Raw genomic sequence first — 17,391 nt, 5'->3', positions numbered from 1 at the left:
GCTGTGGATTAGTTTCGGCAACAAAACATATCTTAGCCACCTAAGAAAAGTCCCACTTGAAAGAAATCACTTCAAGTGTAGTCTATATTGAGTATTTTCTCAACCTTACCTTTTCAATTAAACAGCCTGTTCTGACGAGGATTCCCCATCTTTTCTATTATCAAAGCCACCAGACTCCATTCACAAAAAACACTAATTTTAGCTCGCTGACACGGGAAGCTGCTGCTTTGCCATTGCCTCTATCAGTTAGTTAGGGTGGTTTCACATAAGGGACCTGGGCCCAGATCCGAGTACTCTTGACCCCAAAGTCCAGTTCATTTGATTAGTGTGAACACAAGTGTATCATGCTGGAGTCCACTTGAATAGGTGGTGTTGGGCATGATTCATTTGTACTTGAGCAGTGTTTGCAGGAGGTGTGAAAGCAACCATGCCATGCTATGTGTGTGCAACTGCCACTGTGATAACGTAACCTCTGTCACTGGTTGGGTAGGTTGTCCACACTTTTTAAATGCACTGTGGGAATCAAAAGAAAATAATCAAGTCAACAGCCTCTGTTTCTCACCTTACGGATAGCCTCAAGTTGCAAAGGCACTCCTCAGCACCTCCTGTCTCTTCTGAAACCTTTGTTTCCTGTGCAGCACTGGACCTATTTCCCTCATTTATTCCCTTATTTAAGCTGCATTTTAAAACACTATAATGTATGACCCAGCCTTGATTTGTCAGTCAGACACATTATATCCATTAGTAACTCTCAAAGCAGCTTTGTAAATATTCTCACAGTGACAAAATTATGCAGAAATTATAAAAAAAAAATATTCACAAGTACAAAACTACATTTGCCAGCTCTGGTAGGATAAAATGTTTTATGAATACTGCCCAGTCTCATTGAAATTCCCTTCAAAGATTGACTCCCCTGTTATGGTATTTTACACATGCCAGTCTCCTTGAGCTGAGACCTAAATACATGTCACATTTCCACAAACACCACAACTCCAGCATCCTAATCCTGTTTTTATTTTGCAAAGATGAACCTAAATTATAATGTTGACCTCATTCTAAAATATAAATGAGGAGCACACCCACGTTATTATTTTTAGACTCAGACTGGTCATCTCTGCTCTATTCCCAGTATCATGTCAGCCCAATGGCAGCAGCACCATTGTTGGTAAAAAAAAATCCTCTTAGCTGACTGTAGGCAGCAGTGCTCTGGACCTCCATAGCTTCCTGGAAGAATGACACAGTGATTTACTCAGAACAAGACACCATCCCTCAAAGTCATCACTGCAGCATATCCCTCTATGTACAGCCAGCTGTGTAATGAAAAGTGACAACACATTGCCATGCTTTTAATGTCTTTGGTTATGGGGGGATGGAAAGGGCTGTGGATGGATAGGGCCCTGTGTAAAAGTATTTGAATGATGTGCTGTGTGCTTTGTCCTGGTTTTTCACAGTCATCGTCTCCCGATGTGCACAAAAGAGAAATAATTGAGCCATATTATTAAATATGTTATAGCCAAGTGCATTTAGTACGCACTGCAGAGTTTCAGTGTTAAGACTCACTTAAACTCAATCTGATTGGAGTCATTTTGATTTGGACAGCACACCACAGTGACCACTCGAGCCAGAGTCCCCCCACTAATTCCAAATTTTTGTGTTTTAGCTGTATTTTCCAGCATGTTTTGTATGGTTTTATTTACTATCCTGCTGGATACCATTCCCAAAGGGTCCCATAATCCTCTTACCATATGGGGGGGAGGGCAGAAAATATTTTCTTGCTTCAAGTGAGGCTCCAGGCATAGCCTAAGGCTTATGGCAATTTTGGCTGCAGCTTCCGAGCCCAACCTCAAATCTCGCCATACACCCCCAGCCTCTGCCCCGGCTGTCTCTGCTACCCCTCTGTCCATCGCCGAGCCCCACATCCATTTTTAGCCTGCAGCATGGAACATGTTTGCTGGTAATACATCAGTAGGCATTATATCCTCAGTAAGATCAGCCTCCGTTGGGGAAAGCATAACCTTGGGAGTGACTTTGTGGCGAGAGCTGTCAGTGCTCTTCCAAATAGCCTGCTGTGAATCTTAACGTGCTTCCACTCATAGGAAAAACTCCCAGGAAAGGCAAAGCTGAAGGGTTTGTCCAAGGTATAGGGAATGTGTGTGCCAGTGGGACCTTAAAATCCAAAATGTTCTAATCCTCATTTATTTATTTTGGCTCAAGCGAAAGACAGTTTAACTGTATTTGTACAGTCCAGAGAACCACAATGAATTTCACTCATTGTGAAGTCATGTCATTTGCAATCTGAATTCTTCCTGTAATATTTGGCAGCACCACTTCTCTCCGTGTTCTGCTCTGTGATACGCCCAGCATACTAACTCCTCAGGGTGCTGACCTGATGATTACAAGGTCAGCTCAGGTTGGATCGCTTTAACCTGAGAACACAAGCAAGCAAACAAACAGCAAATAAGGTTTGATTTGTCGGTGGGTGTCTCCTGCATGCTGAATCATGGTCTGAATTAAGCAGGGAGAGGATCTTTGATGATGTTTTCTCAGCGAAATCCAATCTGACTGCAGAGAAAAGCTGTTAAGGTTTTTTTTCAGACATCCAATTTAGGCAGGTTTAGTTTGAAAGTAATCCCCTCATTTAGACTTGATTTAGAGTGAAATATTGATCATGCAAATCGCACACTTATGGGCAATGTTAACTCATTTACAACTTTGTGTGCACTATATGGATATATGTATGGATAAATATACATGCCTGGTAATGTGTCAAACCAATATGCAGACCAGTGGCTCATACTAGAAAGGCGCCACAGCTTTTTTCTTCCATTCTTATTGGCCCGAAGTGCTGCTTTTTAATTGAGCCAACATCTGAATGCACAGCCACATCTATCGTGTAACTTCTGCCATCGTTTGAGTCGTCTGTTTAGTTTCAATCCCACTGTTTATGTAGCCTGTGTTCGGGCCCATAATGTGGCAGGTTTCGGATGAAATAAATGGGAAAACACACATGGCGGTAACAAATCCCGGCGGCACCATCACATGCTCGCCACAAGCCACAGAGCCTCTCTCGGCCCCTGGTTCCCACCCATTCTGACTGTTTCCATCCCCGGTGTCCCATCAGGGGCTGCACCCCCGTCCTAGTAGCCCATTAGTCTCCATGCTGATGCAGCAAAGCAATGATGGCCGGGCTGGTGAATGAAGTTATTTGCCTTGCAGCTGTCCATCAGCCAGTCTTCGGCCGTTCTGTGAGCCTTCAAATTATCAGTGCAATTATTTCATCGAAAGTTGGATGACAATGCAGTAGGAGAGACCCAGACATTAGTAGTGAGTCTCAGAGGATATGCTGTGATGTCTCTTTACTCTCTGCTGTGTATTAGTCAATGTGCATAAGCATGTGGGTGCACATTTGTTTGGATGTTGTGTACGCATGTGTGTGTGTGCCAGATGGCTGCCTGGCTGTGGGGTAAAGCTATTATTTTTCAGAGGATGGTATTTTATCAGAGATAATACGCTCAATGCACCGGGTTCTCCATTATTTATTGTTTCTCCACACTTATTTCATTTTTTCAAGTTGTTTGCTGAGCTTTCCGTCAGCTCTTCACGCTCTCACCGCACTTTTACTTCCTCCGTCTTTTTCTCTTGTTCTCTCATAACCGTTTCCAACCCTGTGGAAAAATTGTTGATTTTGGTAAAATCCTTCTAAGACACAATCATCAAAGACAGCTTAGGCAATCAAAAGATTCTATTTTGGTGTTATAATAACTCTGTTTGATTGCACTACATTTTAATGACCATAATTCTGCTGGAGAGTGTGTTGTGTAAGCAGAGAACAGATGGCTCAGAGAGCATATTTTAACAACCAAATGACTTGTTTTGTACATGAAGAGCTGACTAGGCACTTGAATTTTACTCAATTACAGTTTTCCTCTGAATGGGTCTTTAACTTCATCCTCCCGCTCTCTCTCTCCTCTCTCCGCAGGCATCATCCACCAGATGAAGGGGGACTATGAGACTGCACTGAAACTTCACAAAACACACCTGGCCATTGCTCAGGAGCTGAATGACTATGCTGCTCAGGGCCGGGCCTATGGAAACATGGGTAATGCCTACAACGCCCTGGGAGCCTTTGACCAGGCTGTTCGCTACCACCGCCAGGAGCTGCAGATCTCCATGGAGGTCAACGACCGGGCCTCGCAGGCCTCCACCCATGGGAACCTGGCTGTGGCTTACCAAGCCCTGGGAGCCCATGACCGCGCTCTGCAACACTACCAGAACCACCTCAACATTGCTCGCGAGCTCAGAGATGTCCAGAGCGAGGCGCGGGCTCTGGGCAACCTCGGCAACTTCCACTGCTCTCGAGGAGAGTTCCCTCAGGCCGTGCCCTACTACGAGCAGTACCTCCGCTTGTCCCCTGACCTCCAAGACATGGAGAGTGAAGGGAAAGTTTGTCACAATCTGGGTTACGCCCACTACTGTCTGGGAAACTACCAGGATGCAGTCAAATACTATGAGCAGGACTTAGCTCTGGCCAAGGACCTTCATGACAAACTGAGTCAGGCCAAGGCATACTGTAACCTTGGCCTGGCATTCAAGGCTCTAGGAGACTTCACTAAGGCAGAGGAGTGTCAGAAATACCTGCTGTCCCTGGCCCAGTCCCTGAACAATGCACAGGCTCGCTTCAGAGCTCTGGGGAACCTCGGGGACATATTTGTCTGTAAAAAAGATGTTGCCGGAGCCATTCAGTTTTATGAGCAGCAGCTGGCCTTAGCTCACCAGGTATGGCCACACACACACAATGAATGTAGTACAGCATGTACCAGAACAATTCATCATATAAATAGGAAATGTCATGTGGAATGTAATTTTGATATCACTCACTCGCATCCCTCATGCTGATATTATGACATTCTCGTTTCAGGTTAAGGAGCGTAGGATGGAGGCCTGTGCCTATGCCGCCCTTGGGGCCACCTACAGACTTGTGCAGAAATATGACAAAGCTCTGGGCTACCACACCCAGGAGCTGGAGGTGTATCAAGAGCTGGGCGACGTGTCGGGAGAGTGTAAAGCCCACGGTCACCTGGCAGCTGTCTACATGGCTCTGGGGAAGTACGCCATGGCTTTCAAGAGCTACGAAGAGCAGTTGGAGCTCGGTCGAAGGCTGAAGGATCCCGTTGTGGAGGCCCAAGTGTACGGGAATATGGGCATCACTAAAATGAATGTAGGTGTGATGGAGGAAGCTATTGGTTACCTGGAGCAGCAGCTGGCCACTTTGCAGCAGCTGAGTGGCAACGAGGCAGTGATGGACAGGGGCAGGGCCTATGGAAACCTGGGAGACTGTTATGAGGCTCTGGGAGACTTTGAGGAAGCCATCAAGTACTATGACCAATATCTGTCAGTGGCTCAGAGCCTCAACCGTATGCAGGACCAGGAGAAAGCCTACAGGGGCTTAGGCAATGGACACAGGTGAGTCTGCTTTAAATGAAAGGTGTCATGCTTTAAATGAACATTTTCACAGTAGAGCTATGATTCTTTGCCCTAACCCAGTTGAGCCCCACTCGACCCATGGCGTGCAGGCTGGATAGGGCTTTAATTTCTCAAAAATCGCTCCAAACTGCCAGTGTTTTTCTGTTTTCGTTTTTCTTTAATGTAGATCTTATAGTCTGTGTAATCATGAATAATGTATGGGCTGTGTTGCCCATTTTGTCAACCAATTATAATTAATGAAAATGTTGGGATTCAGAATTAGATGTAAACTGACAAAGCATTTTATTTAGGCGGTAACTTTGCTCACATACCATAAACAAACTCCAGTGCACCGCACTGGAGATGCATAACATTTGCAGTTCACATGTTTAAATGCTAAGAGTTGCATTGAACTGGAGGGAAAATGGGAAAAAGAGAAAGAGGGGCTGCAATGCATTGTAGTTGGCAGTGTTTGCCGAAGCGTCCCCGGCAGTGAGAGTGATGTGTGTAACATGCAGTGGAGAGCATTGATCATCATCAGTGTGTTGCATTGCTGTAAACCATTGTGGCTCTCCATATACACTTGAAGGGGCACAGCTAGGACTGGGTATTGGTGCTCGATACCTTTTAGATATCAACCAAAAGAACCCAGTACCAAGTTATGTCAAATAATACCTGCACTCAATCCTTTTTGTGCCCAGATTTATATTATAATGTCTATTTGTATTGTTTTGCCCACAGCTAATCTCCACAAGTGTTCTTTGGTGTTTGATTGTTCCACCACCACAGAAGCTACAACTCATACAGTCTTTGGTGTGGTAACATCCAGCACATTGTTTTTGAAAAGTTGACAGTTCAGCTGGCTAAGATGCCTCCAAAAAGTTTGAAAGTATAGCTATACTACACGCCTTTGGCACCTGCTGGCAATTTACACAGCTGAAGGTTTCTTTTACCATGAGTGGTATCAAATGAAGTTGAAAAGAAAAAGTCATCAAATATAGTACTCTGACAGTATCAGTGTCACTTTAAGGATACCGGTATTGTTTCTTGGAGGATACCCAGCTCTATCACACCTGTCATGTACTAGATGAAGAGCTGATGACAGTCTCTTGAAATAACAGTAGGAAGATAATAAGAATAATAATGATAATAAGAATAAGAATTTTTTTTATTTATTTATTTTTTTTAACAGCTGAAATTCAGGTTTTTAATTGGGCTTGGGCATTGTTTGGGTAGGGTTTGCACAGAAACTATATGGGTTCATGTTGGGTCTGGCCTGATGTTTTTGGGTCAGATATAAGCACTATTTCACATTGCTAGGGAAGTACTTTTCTGTCTTTGTATAAAGCAGCAGTATCAATTTCCTCTAGTTGTCGCAGTAGCAGATAATTGTATTGACTGGGTATTACTAATAATCACAGTAATCCTACTTTGCATGTTATTTTTCTCCTTGCGCTCACTTTAAAGGACCACCATAGTTTAGAGACACCTTGCTGGTGAGCGAGGCTTGGATGTAAGCCTGGTGCTAGCTGTCTCAGCAGCAGCCTAGTGGCCCTGGTCCTTATCTGTATGCAAAGAGGCTTTGGCACACAGACGTCTGAAACTGAGGGAAGCGCAGTTATTTTCGAGGCAACCTCTTACATCTTGTGTCTCTCTTCTCCCTTCTATTTCTCCTTATGCTTCAGAGAGCTGATAGCATCCAGGGAGACTAACACTGCAAAATAAAACACGAAAGGCTTGCTGAAATCCTCATTTCGCAGATGATTTTCTTCTTATTGTACGTCATCAGCATGGCACCACGGCAATCACACACGGCAGTATTAGCCATGCATGAGTTCAGAGGGGAATAATAGACATCACACTCAAACCCTTCTCGTCTTCTAACAGCTCTTAGTCAAGCATATATATTATCACACAACATTAATTAAGCTTAAGGCTTTTATTCTTTTAATGCTCCATTTGAACCAGCATCAGGCAATTGTTGGTGGTGCCTGAGCATGTGAATAAAGTCTGTTTGAAGGCTGTGAAGGCGAATAAAATGTTGAGATGGGATGAATGGCACTCTGTCAAAACATACACTGGAGGATGGAAGCGAGGATTCTTTGACAGATGACCCATCTTGAATGAAAGGATGGTAGACAGTGTTACCTTTGGAATACAGCCTACATTTTAAATTTCATAACAGTTCAGCTTTCAGCAGTGTGCTGGACATCTGAATCTATATTTCATTTACACCGAAACTGAAATTATCCGATTTTTGCAAATGAATAGTTGCTGCAATGTGCGCTGTTTTTTGTGTTCTGATAGTGCAGAGAATAGATAAGTATCTGTATGAATCAAGAATACAGTTTCCCCCTGATATGAGATAAGCACAGAGATTTATTCTGAGTGTTGTGGGCATTAAAGATATCTAAGTATTTTGTTCAGTCTGCACAGAAAATGGCAGTGACAGATTTTCTTTGAGGTTGTCTTGTTGCTTTCTTATCTCACATATCTTACTCCTAATCTTATTGGTTTTCTGTCTTTACCTGCAGGGCCATGGGAAACCTACAGCAGTCGCTGGTGTGTTTCGAGAAGCGGCTAGTAGTGGCCCACGAGCTGGGAGAGTGTGGAGGCAAGGCTCAGGCCTACGGAGAACTGGGCGCACTGCACAGCCAGCTGGGAAATTATGAGCAGGCTATCTCCTGTCTGGAGCGTCAGCTGGCCATTGCCCGCGACACCCAGGACAGACTGCTGGAGGGCGACGCCAGCTGCGGCTTGGGCGCTGTATATCAATCTATGGGAGAGTACGAGACAGCCCTGCGATGCCACCAAAGTGACCTGGAGATTGCAGAGGAAGCGGGCAGCCCCACACGCCAGGCCCGCGCCTATGGGAACTTGGGCCTTACTTACGAGTCGCTTGGAAACTACGAGCGGGCGGTGGTGTTCCAGGAACAGCACCTAAGTGTGGCGGCTCAGACTAATGACTTGGCTGCCAAGACACTGGCCTATGGCAGCCTGGGGAGAACACACCACGCACTGCAAAACTACTCACAAGCTGTCATGTACCTGCAGGAAGGTGAGTGAGTCAGGGGGAACAGCAGAGAGGATTGCCTTTGTTGCCTGAGCTGATAGGCTTAGAGTTTGTGAATTCATGAATATGAAATTCAGAGCCTATTTGTTGCTAAGCCTTTGCCACATTTTTATTAGGCTGTGTGCATGTGTGTGTGTTTGTGCTTTTGTGCTTATGTGTTATAAGCGCACAGGGGGATTTTGTGTGCGTATTATGCGTCTGTTGTCTTCTGTGCTGTATAGGTACACCAGCATTTGTGTGTGTATGTCTGTGCAAAACTATCAGGATGCATGCCAAGGCATTTTTTTTTTCCTGTTTACTTTTTCGCTCTTCTTCACACCTCTATATCTACTTCTCTCAGAGGGTTCTTTGCAGTGAGGTGCCAAAGGATCTTTTCACACGGTGGCTGACAGACTCCTGCTTCTCATGCTTCATTGTCCCTTGCAGATTATACTGAAATAAAAACCTGCAGCTTGGCCCCTCGAAAATTCATTATGTCACCGACAGTGCGGGAAGCATTTGTCACGGGGGACGTGATAAGTGGAAGCATCCATGGATGTGAGCCGAATGTCCACACCACTAGCCTTGCCTGCGCCCATTGACAGACCTCATTCTCAGGCACACCCACCGTGTTACGACCCAAACCCTGTTTGAATCCGAGGAAATTGCAGCTCGTGTACGAGGACAGTTGTATATTTCACCCTGCAGGGAGTGAATGCGAGGGAACAGGAATATATCTCCTCCATCTCTCCTCCGTCCACTCTATTAGAGTTAGCAGAGCCTGCAGTGACCCATACACCCTCTGCAGGCCTGCTTGTTGAGCTTTAATGGAAACAAAGGCGACAGGCCATTCTGTCTCCACCCTGTCCTCCTGTTGTCCCCCGCACTGTCCTTGCATTGTTCCTCGGTCTGGCTGTGAAAAAGAACAGTGCCTTCACTATCCTTGACAGCCAATTATTTCTGGCCAACCTACCCAGACCGAAAAGTTGGCGAGTTTTTTTTTTCCTTCAGTTTTTCTATTTTTTTCCTACTCCTACTGTTAGTCATGTTTTGTTTTTATTTTTTTTTTGTTCTTCATGCTGCACTGCTTGTTTTTTGTTCATTGGAAAAGATTAATTGGAAGGAGGGATAGAAAGGCAGCTCCGAACTAGTGCAGATACTGTCGACAACATGTTACCTCCATATCAGTGCATGTGTATTCATATGTACGCTGTGTGTGTGTGTGTGTGTGTGTGTGTGTGTGTGTGTGTCTGTTGGTTACTCCATGTTGCACAGTGATACAAAATGACAAGACTACAGCGGAAGATACCAATTAATTGTTGATAGGCAGACATAATTTCTGTCCCTTTAAGTGTTCACACTGCTCTCCCAAGTTATCCTCCTGTAATGTTACATTAAAGGACATTGCACATCGCTGTCTCAAATCTTAACCAAAAGGGCCATTTTACACCAAGATGCACTTTTAACTGATTAAGGCGATAGTGTCATTAAATCAATGCTGTCATTGTAGCGACTAATGGAGGTATTAAAGTTGCTCCACGCTTCATTTATGAAACCACAACTAATGGAATAATAATATTGACCTGCAAAAGGCTTGTTTTGGTCAGTATGCACATGATGCTTAGTATGTGACCCTGGAAAAATACAGATGTATATTGAGAAATGCAGATTATAAATACAAAACTAATTTACAATGTGCAGTATATACCCTATGGAGAAAGTCCACCAGTTGGAAAAATATAGAATTTATAGAATTTGTGTATAAATGGACCATGTTTTGTTTCTTGGCTTATATGTGCAAAACATAGGATTATAACCTCATAGTGCGCTTGTATGAAATCTGTGAGATTGGTAAGAAAGATGCCTTAATTGTGTGTAAGACTGATTAACATTGTAGGTTCATATACAGAGTATATTAATGACATGCACTGATTTTCTGTTATAAACACTATATAATATAATAGAACTGACTCGGGGATTGTAATAGAACACATTCATGCAGGTTGGCCTTTGAACAGCCTGTCAGGAGGCCTATAAAAGTAGATGCAGATGGATGATAAGTATCACAGTGTGAAATGTCTGGACCTTTCATCTTCATATGTGGACCCCTCACAGTTTTCTGCGTGTCTATTTTTATAGTATACCTCTTGAATGTTTGTTGCTTTAAAATGACAGTAGGGGTTTCACTGGCAGCATAGTGATCTGCTGATATACTTTTTTGTCTCCAACTTTTGTAGATATTTGTGGCTAGACTCGGAACACAGAATCTTTTACCTCACCTCAGTATATTTCGGTTATATTGGTTTCTGTATATGACATTTAGAACGTTAATATAGCTGCAAATCAAGAGTGTAGGTTTTGTTCCCCTGATTTTGAAACATAACCTTTGCCTTTGGTTTGCTGCTATAGCAATAACCTTATGAAAACCATTACAATATGAAATAGGAGGTTTGGGGGTCTTACGCCAGAAAATTGTCAAACTGTTTTTTTTCCTGCATTCTGGTGATTTTTCAATGCACCAATTTGTGCCTTTTTGCGACAATGTATGGTGTAAGTGTCTTCAGTTTTGTCAAAATCAAAATCCCCTGCTACTCATATGTATTTATTGGGGTAGACCAATTTACATGCTCTAAATACTGAGGGGGACATGTCCTCCATGTTGTCCCAAGTCTATGCCTATGCAGCAAATAATTGTTTGATATTTAAAGACATGGGAAATAATGCTCCTGAGTAGAGAATCAAGTCCCGATCAGTCTGTGTGTCTTGTATTCTGAGCATCTCTGTGGTTTGTTGTGGTAAGCTGTAAGGGCTGCGCATGCATGCTAGTGCAAGTTTCTGTCCCACTGGTGAGCTCATTGCAGCTGCGTTGCATTAATCTTATTTGGCATATACTGCTGATATCTGGACAGCATCACAGAAGTGTTGCACCCACCCTCCGCTCCACCCTGGTTAACACCACTAGCTCTGTCAGCACTGTTGATGTTGTTTAGTACTGTTTATGGAGTAAGCATAGTAGCCAGTAGCCACTGGCTTAGCCACCTCCATGTTGAGAACCATGTCCATACGCTCCGAATATTAGGGCTGCCCCCTGAAAGTTGATGATTGGAATCATCAAAGACAACTGTGCACTGTAATTCTGGTGTCATTTCAGTCCCCAGATTTAGCTCTGCTCCTTACTTTTACTCTGCTCTTTGGGACAGGCAGCTGCAGACCTAGACACAGGGTGAGTCTAAGTGAGTTGGAGGCAGCTGCCCAGAGGAAGACAGGCTTTGTCTATTTGTTTATTTGCCCTAGTGCACAGCTAATCTTCCTGGGATCCACATTTAACAGTTCAAGCCATGCAAAGTAAAACATTTAAAAACATTTGACATGACAGCACACAAATAGCAAACATAAGACAGAGAAAAACAATATATATGATAAATGTATGTGCATGTATGTAATGCATGTATAGTATATGTGGATGTATGAATAGGAAAGTTCAATAACTCTCTCAATATGGTTCACAGCAAAAACTACAAAACTCCAAGACACAGCATCTTGCAAATATGATTTTCAAACGTGTTGCCTTATTTGCTTTTTAAAACATTGATTTCTGTGTTAATTTAGTCAGTAACAGTGGTAAAGAATTCCATGCTTTCATTGATCAATATGTTACTGCACGTTTGAAGAATTTAGTGTTTGCTTTGGGGAGTGAAAATGGACCTTCTTTTGCCTGTCTGGTAGCATATGATTCTAAATTGTGTCTAAAATGGTTGTGCCGGTGTAAGGTGATATGTTTTGGACTGTAAAGCATCCTATGTTACAGCCCTGAGATTAACGTTCTTCTGCCACCTGCTTAGAAGTGGTGAATTTACAGCTCACAGCAAGTCAGTATGATATAGTCTCTGGGTTTTGTTTGATATCTGGTGTCTGAAAAAAATGTTGCACATTTCTGATCCGCCATTAGTACGTTGAGCACACATTTGCTTGGAGGGCTAACTTGCTTCGTTCACTATATTATGAGTGTGTCAATGAGGTGAACATCCTGCTGAACCCTGTTTCAAAGTCTCTATGGCAAAAAAAGGAGCGAATTGTCAATTATTCATAGAGAACTGTCAAATTCGATTAGACTGACATAACTCAGAGTTGGGTACACAACCTTACTGAATTTTGCATAGATCCCCTTTAAAATCTGATAAAGGGAAAACTGAATAAGCATATCTTTCTGTTATCTCATGAATTATTAAACAAGATTTCATATTTACAAATATTTACTTCTTGGGTTAATGTAGATGTCAATATTGTCTCAAATACCAATGTGACATTTGTTTATGATGATTTTTTTGGGAGATTTTTTCAGTGGAAAGGAGCAAGACACAACAGTAAGAGTTTTTTTCCTCCAACAACTGTTTATGGTCCTCCTACTGTATATGACACACTGTTCTCTCCCGCATATGGTCATGATCAAAGGGTTTTGTGCTGTCATGTGTCATGAGTGCGCATGTGCCTTGGTACTGTGTTACCGGCTCAACGCATTTGCGGTTCTACGGTGCATGAGATTTCGTGCCCTTGTTCCAACTCACTTGTACGTGGTGTGGGCCTCGGGGGCTGCAGAGAATCTCTCACCCAGCTGTCAAGCAGCCTTTAAAGTGTTCTCTAGTTGCTCTTCAGGGTGCAGCCAGCCACGGCCACATCCTCGTGTCAGCCGCTGCTACGTGACTGTGCCTGCGGGGCGCACCAAAGGCACGCACGGTGACAGTGACAGACACTGAATGATACAGAGCGGGAGAACAGAGGGAATGAGAGAGTTAGGAAGGAAAGGAGGGATGAAGGGAAAGAAAGAGAATGGCAGGAGAGCGGGAGGAGGGGAGAGACAGAGATCGGCATGAGTCATAATTCACATGTATTATTTCACCGTCAACTGGAGAATAAAGAAAACATAGAGTTGGTTGACATTCAGGCTTGATCATAAAGAACTATCACAGAGCAGCTCAGAGAAAGAAAGGTTTTTGTGTGTGTGTGTGTGTCTGTGTAGTAGTGTATGTGTGCAGATAAAAGACTCAGAGCTGGAGTTGAGATGAGTGAGGGGTGAGGCTGTCAGAGAATGAAAAGGATAATTTAGATCTGTTTCCTCTCTCTTGCTCCAGCGTCTAATGAGCCCTAAGCAGTGCCGAGTCCCCCGCAAGCACTGCCACCACAGTCAAGATGAAACAGGTAGAGAGCAAGGAAAAGGGGGGGGGGCAGAGACACAGGCACAGAGATGAGAAAATGAATACGGGAGGTAGAGGGAGAGAGGAGCACAGCAGATGCATGGGGGGAGAGGGCAGGCAGACAGAGGGAGGGTGTGTGGAAAGATAAGGCGAGAGGGGAGACTGTTGCAGGCTTCAAAGGCTGCCGGCTAGCGTGGCCATGGAGGAGCCATGAAGTCTATGGTTGCGTGGTGTGCTGGATCTTGCGGAATCGGCTGGCTGTTTCGGGTCACGCTCTCTGTTCTTGGCTTATCTGGTCCAGCCACAGACTGTTTTCCAGGAATGCCGAGAAAAGCAGGCTCGGATGAGGGTGGCTTGGCCCATTTTCTCGTCTCTTTGACCAAAAGCATGTTCAGACCCCTCCGTCGCACAAGCAAGTGGAGAGAATAGACTTTCAAATACAGAGCCCGGTGTTAAGTGAGACTGTGCATGAGCAATAGCCCATTGGGAACCGCAGACTGCTTGCTGTGCATTTAGCACCTTGTGGGTGATATGTGGCCCAGCAGCTGTCGTTTTTTGTCTTTTTTCATCATTGTCCTCTGTGGAGTGGCATTTTCATCTCAGTAATTGGGCAGAACCAAATACTCGGCAGGCAGACTGAGGACACATGCAAAGATGTGACATACGCCTCACTGCTTGAGGGATTGGAAGTGAAAAACAAACTGTGTGCTCGCCAGGTGATCTGACATAGGCACACTCACTGAGCACACACACACACCTAGATACACACACACACACATGCTCGTGTACCTGCACATCCACACCTCCCCTGGCTTCCTAAGCAACTCTGCGAGTCTCTCAAACAAAATATCACAAAGTCGACTTTGCACTGTGAGTTTGCACACGGTCTATTATTAGCTCATCAGTGTGTTTGCAAATATTTGTAGACGTCTTCATGATATTGTGTGGCTTCTTTTATGCAAGCATTAAGCGTGTGTTTGTGTTTGCTCAGCCAGTCGATGCTTAGCATTGATTACTATGCAGTCCGATTAGTGCTCTAACAGCTTCCCTCTATGGCAGAAGTGTGTGTGTGCGTGTGTGTGTTTTAGCCCCAGTGTGAGCAGTATCTTACAACTGAGGCCAAATATCCAAACCTGTTCGCTGTCAGAACATCAGTACCACGCTATGCTTACATCTGTTACTCTGAAAGATACCTAAGAGTCTGCCTGCTCTGAATAATTTTTACTCTCCTCTCTCTCATCTGCTCCCATTTCTTCCCCTTCTGACAGGCCTGCGGCTTGCAGAGCAGCTGGCGCGGCGTGAGGACGAGGCAAAGATCCGCCATCGTCTTGGGCTCTCTCTGTGGGCCAGTGGGAATCTGGAGGAAGCCCAGCATCAGGTATCTCCTTCTCTATACTCCTCTTGCCTTGACTCACCTTCACTCAACTCTGCTCTCCTCCATCTGGACCCCTTCCAGCAAAAGCACCTCTTGTAGTTAAAACTAACCTCTAATGAGCACACATCTGTTAGTCGGCAAAAATTACAAATGAGAGAGGGTAGTAGATGTCCAAAGACCTGGCGTGTGAAATATAAGTTTTCATTCATGCCCTTATAGTGAAAGAAAGAGCCCAGAGGAGAGAGAACAACAGGAGCAGAAAAAAGGAGAGGTGGCTATAGAGCTTGAACACGGCTGCTGGCAATATGCTTGGGAGTCTGTTGAGCTGGTAAACGCTGTCATCTTAGCAGACAGGCGACAGATGACTGAAGATTTTTTTGTATCTATGTGCATGGTCTCAGGAGTCCCAAGCCTCCGCATCACGGACACACACACACACTCCTCCTCAGCCCACTGCCCACCTGGCAAGCATGGAATATCCCCTTAACATCTCTTTTTACAGTCTGTCCACACACCACTGCTCAAGATTTTTTTTTCTTAGCTTGTGTATCCGTATATAAGTCTGTGAAGAGTCAGCCAACAGCAGTGGCTGTCAGTTGCGTCTGCAGGGATGTTATTCAGCTGCTTTCATTCTCAAAATCTAGTCCAAAACATTTCTCTTATGATACACACACGCTACGAACATCTATGTGACCCAGATAGCTTTCTCTTTCTGTCAAAAAGTAACTTTGTCTGTTTGCAATTATCTGTAACAAGAGTTGGGAAAAAAAGACTGGACCAAGGTGGTGACTGGAGCAGAGGCTCATGAGTCATACTGAGGAATTTGTGTTCAATTAAAGCAAAATATTATTCTAACAAGCCGATGCAACATATTTTCCACTCCATGTTTGCTTTCCAGTTTGACCTTAAGACCTTGGTGGTGCATTCTAGCATTGTGTTGTCTTTGTTGCAACATGCAGAGATCCCGAGCTTTGTCCACGTGTACCACAGCGATGATTAAGATTTTTTTTTTCCCTATGTAGGCTTGTTGCCCCCAGGGTGAATTGGTGGTGGGAAAGGACACTGTTGTCCTCAGAGTATACATCAAATGGTTATTCATGAGGTGGCCTGTTACTACAGATGACCTTGGTACATACCCTGACCTACTTCAAACCTCATTTGTATAGGCTTTGAATTCCTTAAGCACCCATAGGTGTGGAATGAGAGTACTTGACCTCATGTTCCTCATTCTCGATAAATTTAAACCTGATTGTAGTAGCTGTGATCTCGGTGTTCACCGTGACACCCGCATTGACGTGTCCTGATTCTAATCAGCTATTTTAACAGTGCATGCTCCCTCTGAAAAGCACTCAGATTCATAAGGAGAATCAATACATTCATGTTTACTTAAGTATCAGCGGTCTACTGTAGATATTTTAAACCTCTGATATTATCTGCCACACAGAATGAGAGTTTACCATGGAGGTTATTTTGCAAAAAAATCATTAGAAGTATGTGCATATCAAGCTCCACACTCACATTACCCATTCAGCATGACATTGACATTCACTTAACGTGTCAGATAAAAGCCATGTTAGTGTCGCTGATGGCAAAACATGAGAGTGCTTTCTGAATGCAGAGCAGCTGAAGAATGTGGCACATTTTACCTGTAACACAGCCAAGGCAAGTCACTGCAGACGCAGCACATTTGGGATTGTTTCCCTTTCATTGGTGCCAGGAAGGGTCATGCCAAAGGGAAAGGCGCTGTGAGAAATTAGTTTCACTCTTAAAGGGATGTCTTGCAAGCCTAACAGATTATACTAGCGCTGCAGCAGTCCGCCCACAGTCATATCAGCAAAATCAGCCTGAGACTAGCAGCTCTGTCTACTAGCACTAATGCAGCAGAGCTCACAGATTCTATGCCGATCTCTACTCTCCCCTGTTCACTCCCTCTGACACACTTTTCCTGCATGACCTTGGGATATGCCAGATGAGCTATTGTGTATGCATATACTGTATGTGCGCGCACAAGTAACGCATGTTCTTTTCTCTTACACAACCCACGGTGCTGATAGAATCCATTTCATCCACACAAACAACCTTTTCTCCACTGCAGCTCTTTGTCTTGTACGAACTGTGGTCAAGCAGTTTGAGCAGAGAGCTTTACTCTCTCCTCTGGCCCCTGGACTCCTGGAGAGTGGCTCTATAGCAGTCCCAGTCACCCTACAGGGCTGCCATAGGCGCAGAAATAGGAAATCAATAAAGGCTCCCATGAATCAGCACTCCTGGCTAGCTCCGCTTGGCCAGTGTGCAACACTGCCTGCCGCCCC

At 44.2% G+C, this 17,391-nt stretch overlaps 1 protein-coding gene across 3 annotated transcripts in view; it reads left to right on the top strand.

Annotated features, from left to right (window-relative positions):
* Positions 1–17,391, top strand: part of LOC121944003 (tetratricopeptide repeat protein 28-like) — a 202,664-nt gene that overhangs the window by 167,140 nt on the left and 18,133 nt on the right. For all 3 annotated transcript variants that reach the window (XM_088076969.1, XM_088076970.1, XM_088076971.1), the window contains 4 exons: positions 3,980–4,776; positions 4,919–5,463; positions 7,998–8,521; positions 14,976–15,085. In XM_088076969.1, coding sequence (XP_087933095.1) covers positions 3,980–4,776; positions 4,919–5,463; positions 7,998–8,521; positions 14,976–15,085 — 1,976 coding nt within the window. The remainder of the gene's footprint in view (positions 1–3,979; positions 4,777–4,918; positions 5,464–7,997; positions 8,522–14,975; positions 15,086–17,391) is intronic.

Source organism: Plectropomus leopardus, chromosome 4 (genome assembly GCF_026936395.1).
Source record: "Plectropomus leopardus strain MGB_pleo_1.0 chromosome 4, ASM2693639v1, whole genome shotgun sequence".
Taxonomy (NCBI): domain Eukaryota; kingdom Metazoa; phylum Chordata; class Actinopteri; order Perciformes; family Serranidae; genus Plectropomus; species Plectropomus leopardus.
The sequence above is the reverse complement of the archived record's forward strand: the minus strand, read 5'-3'. Positions and strand labels throughout refer to the sequence as shown.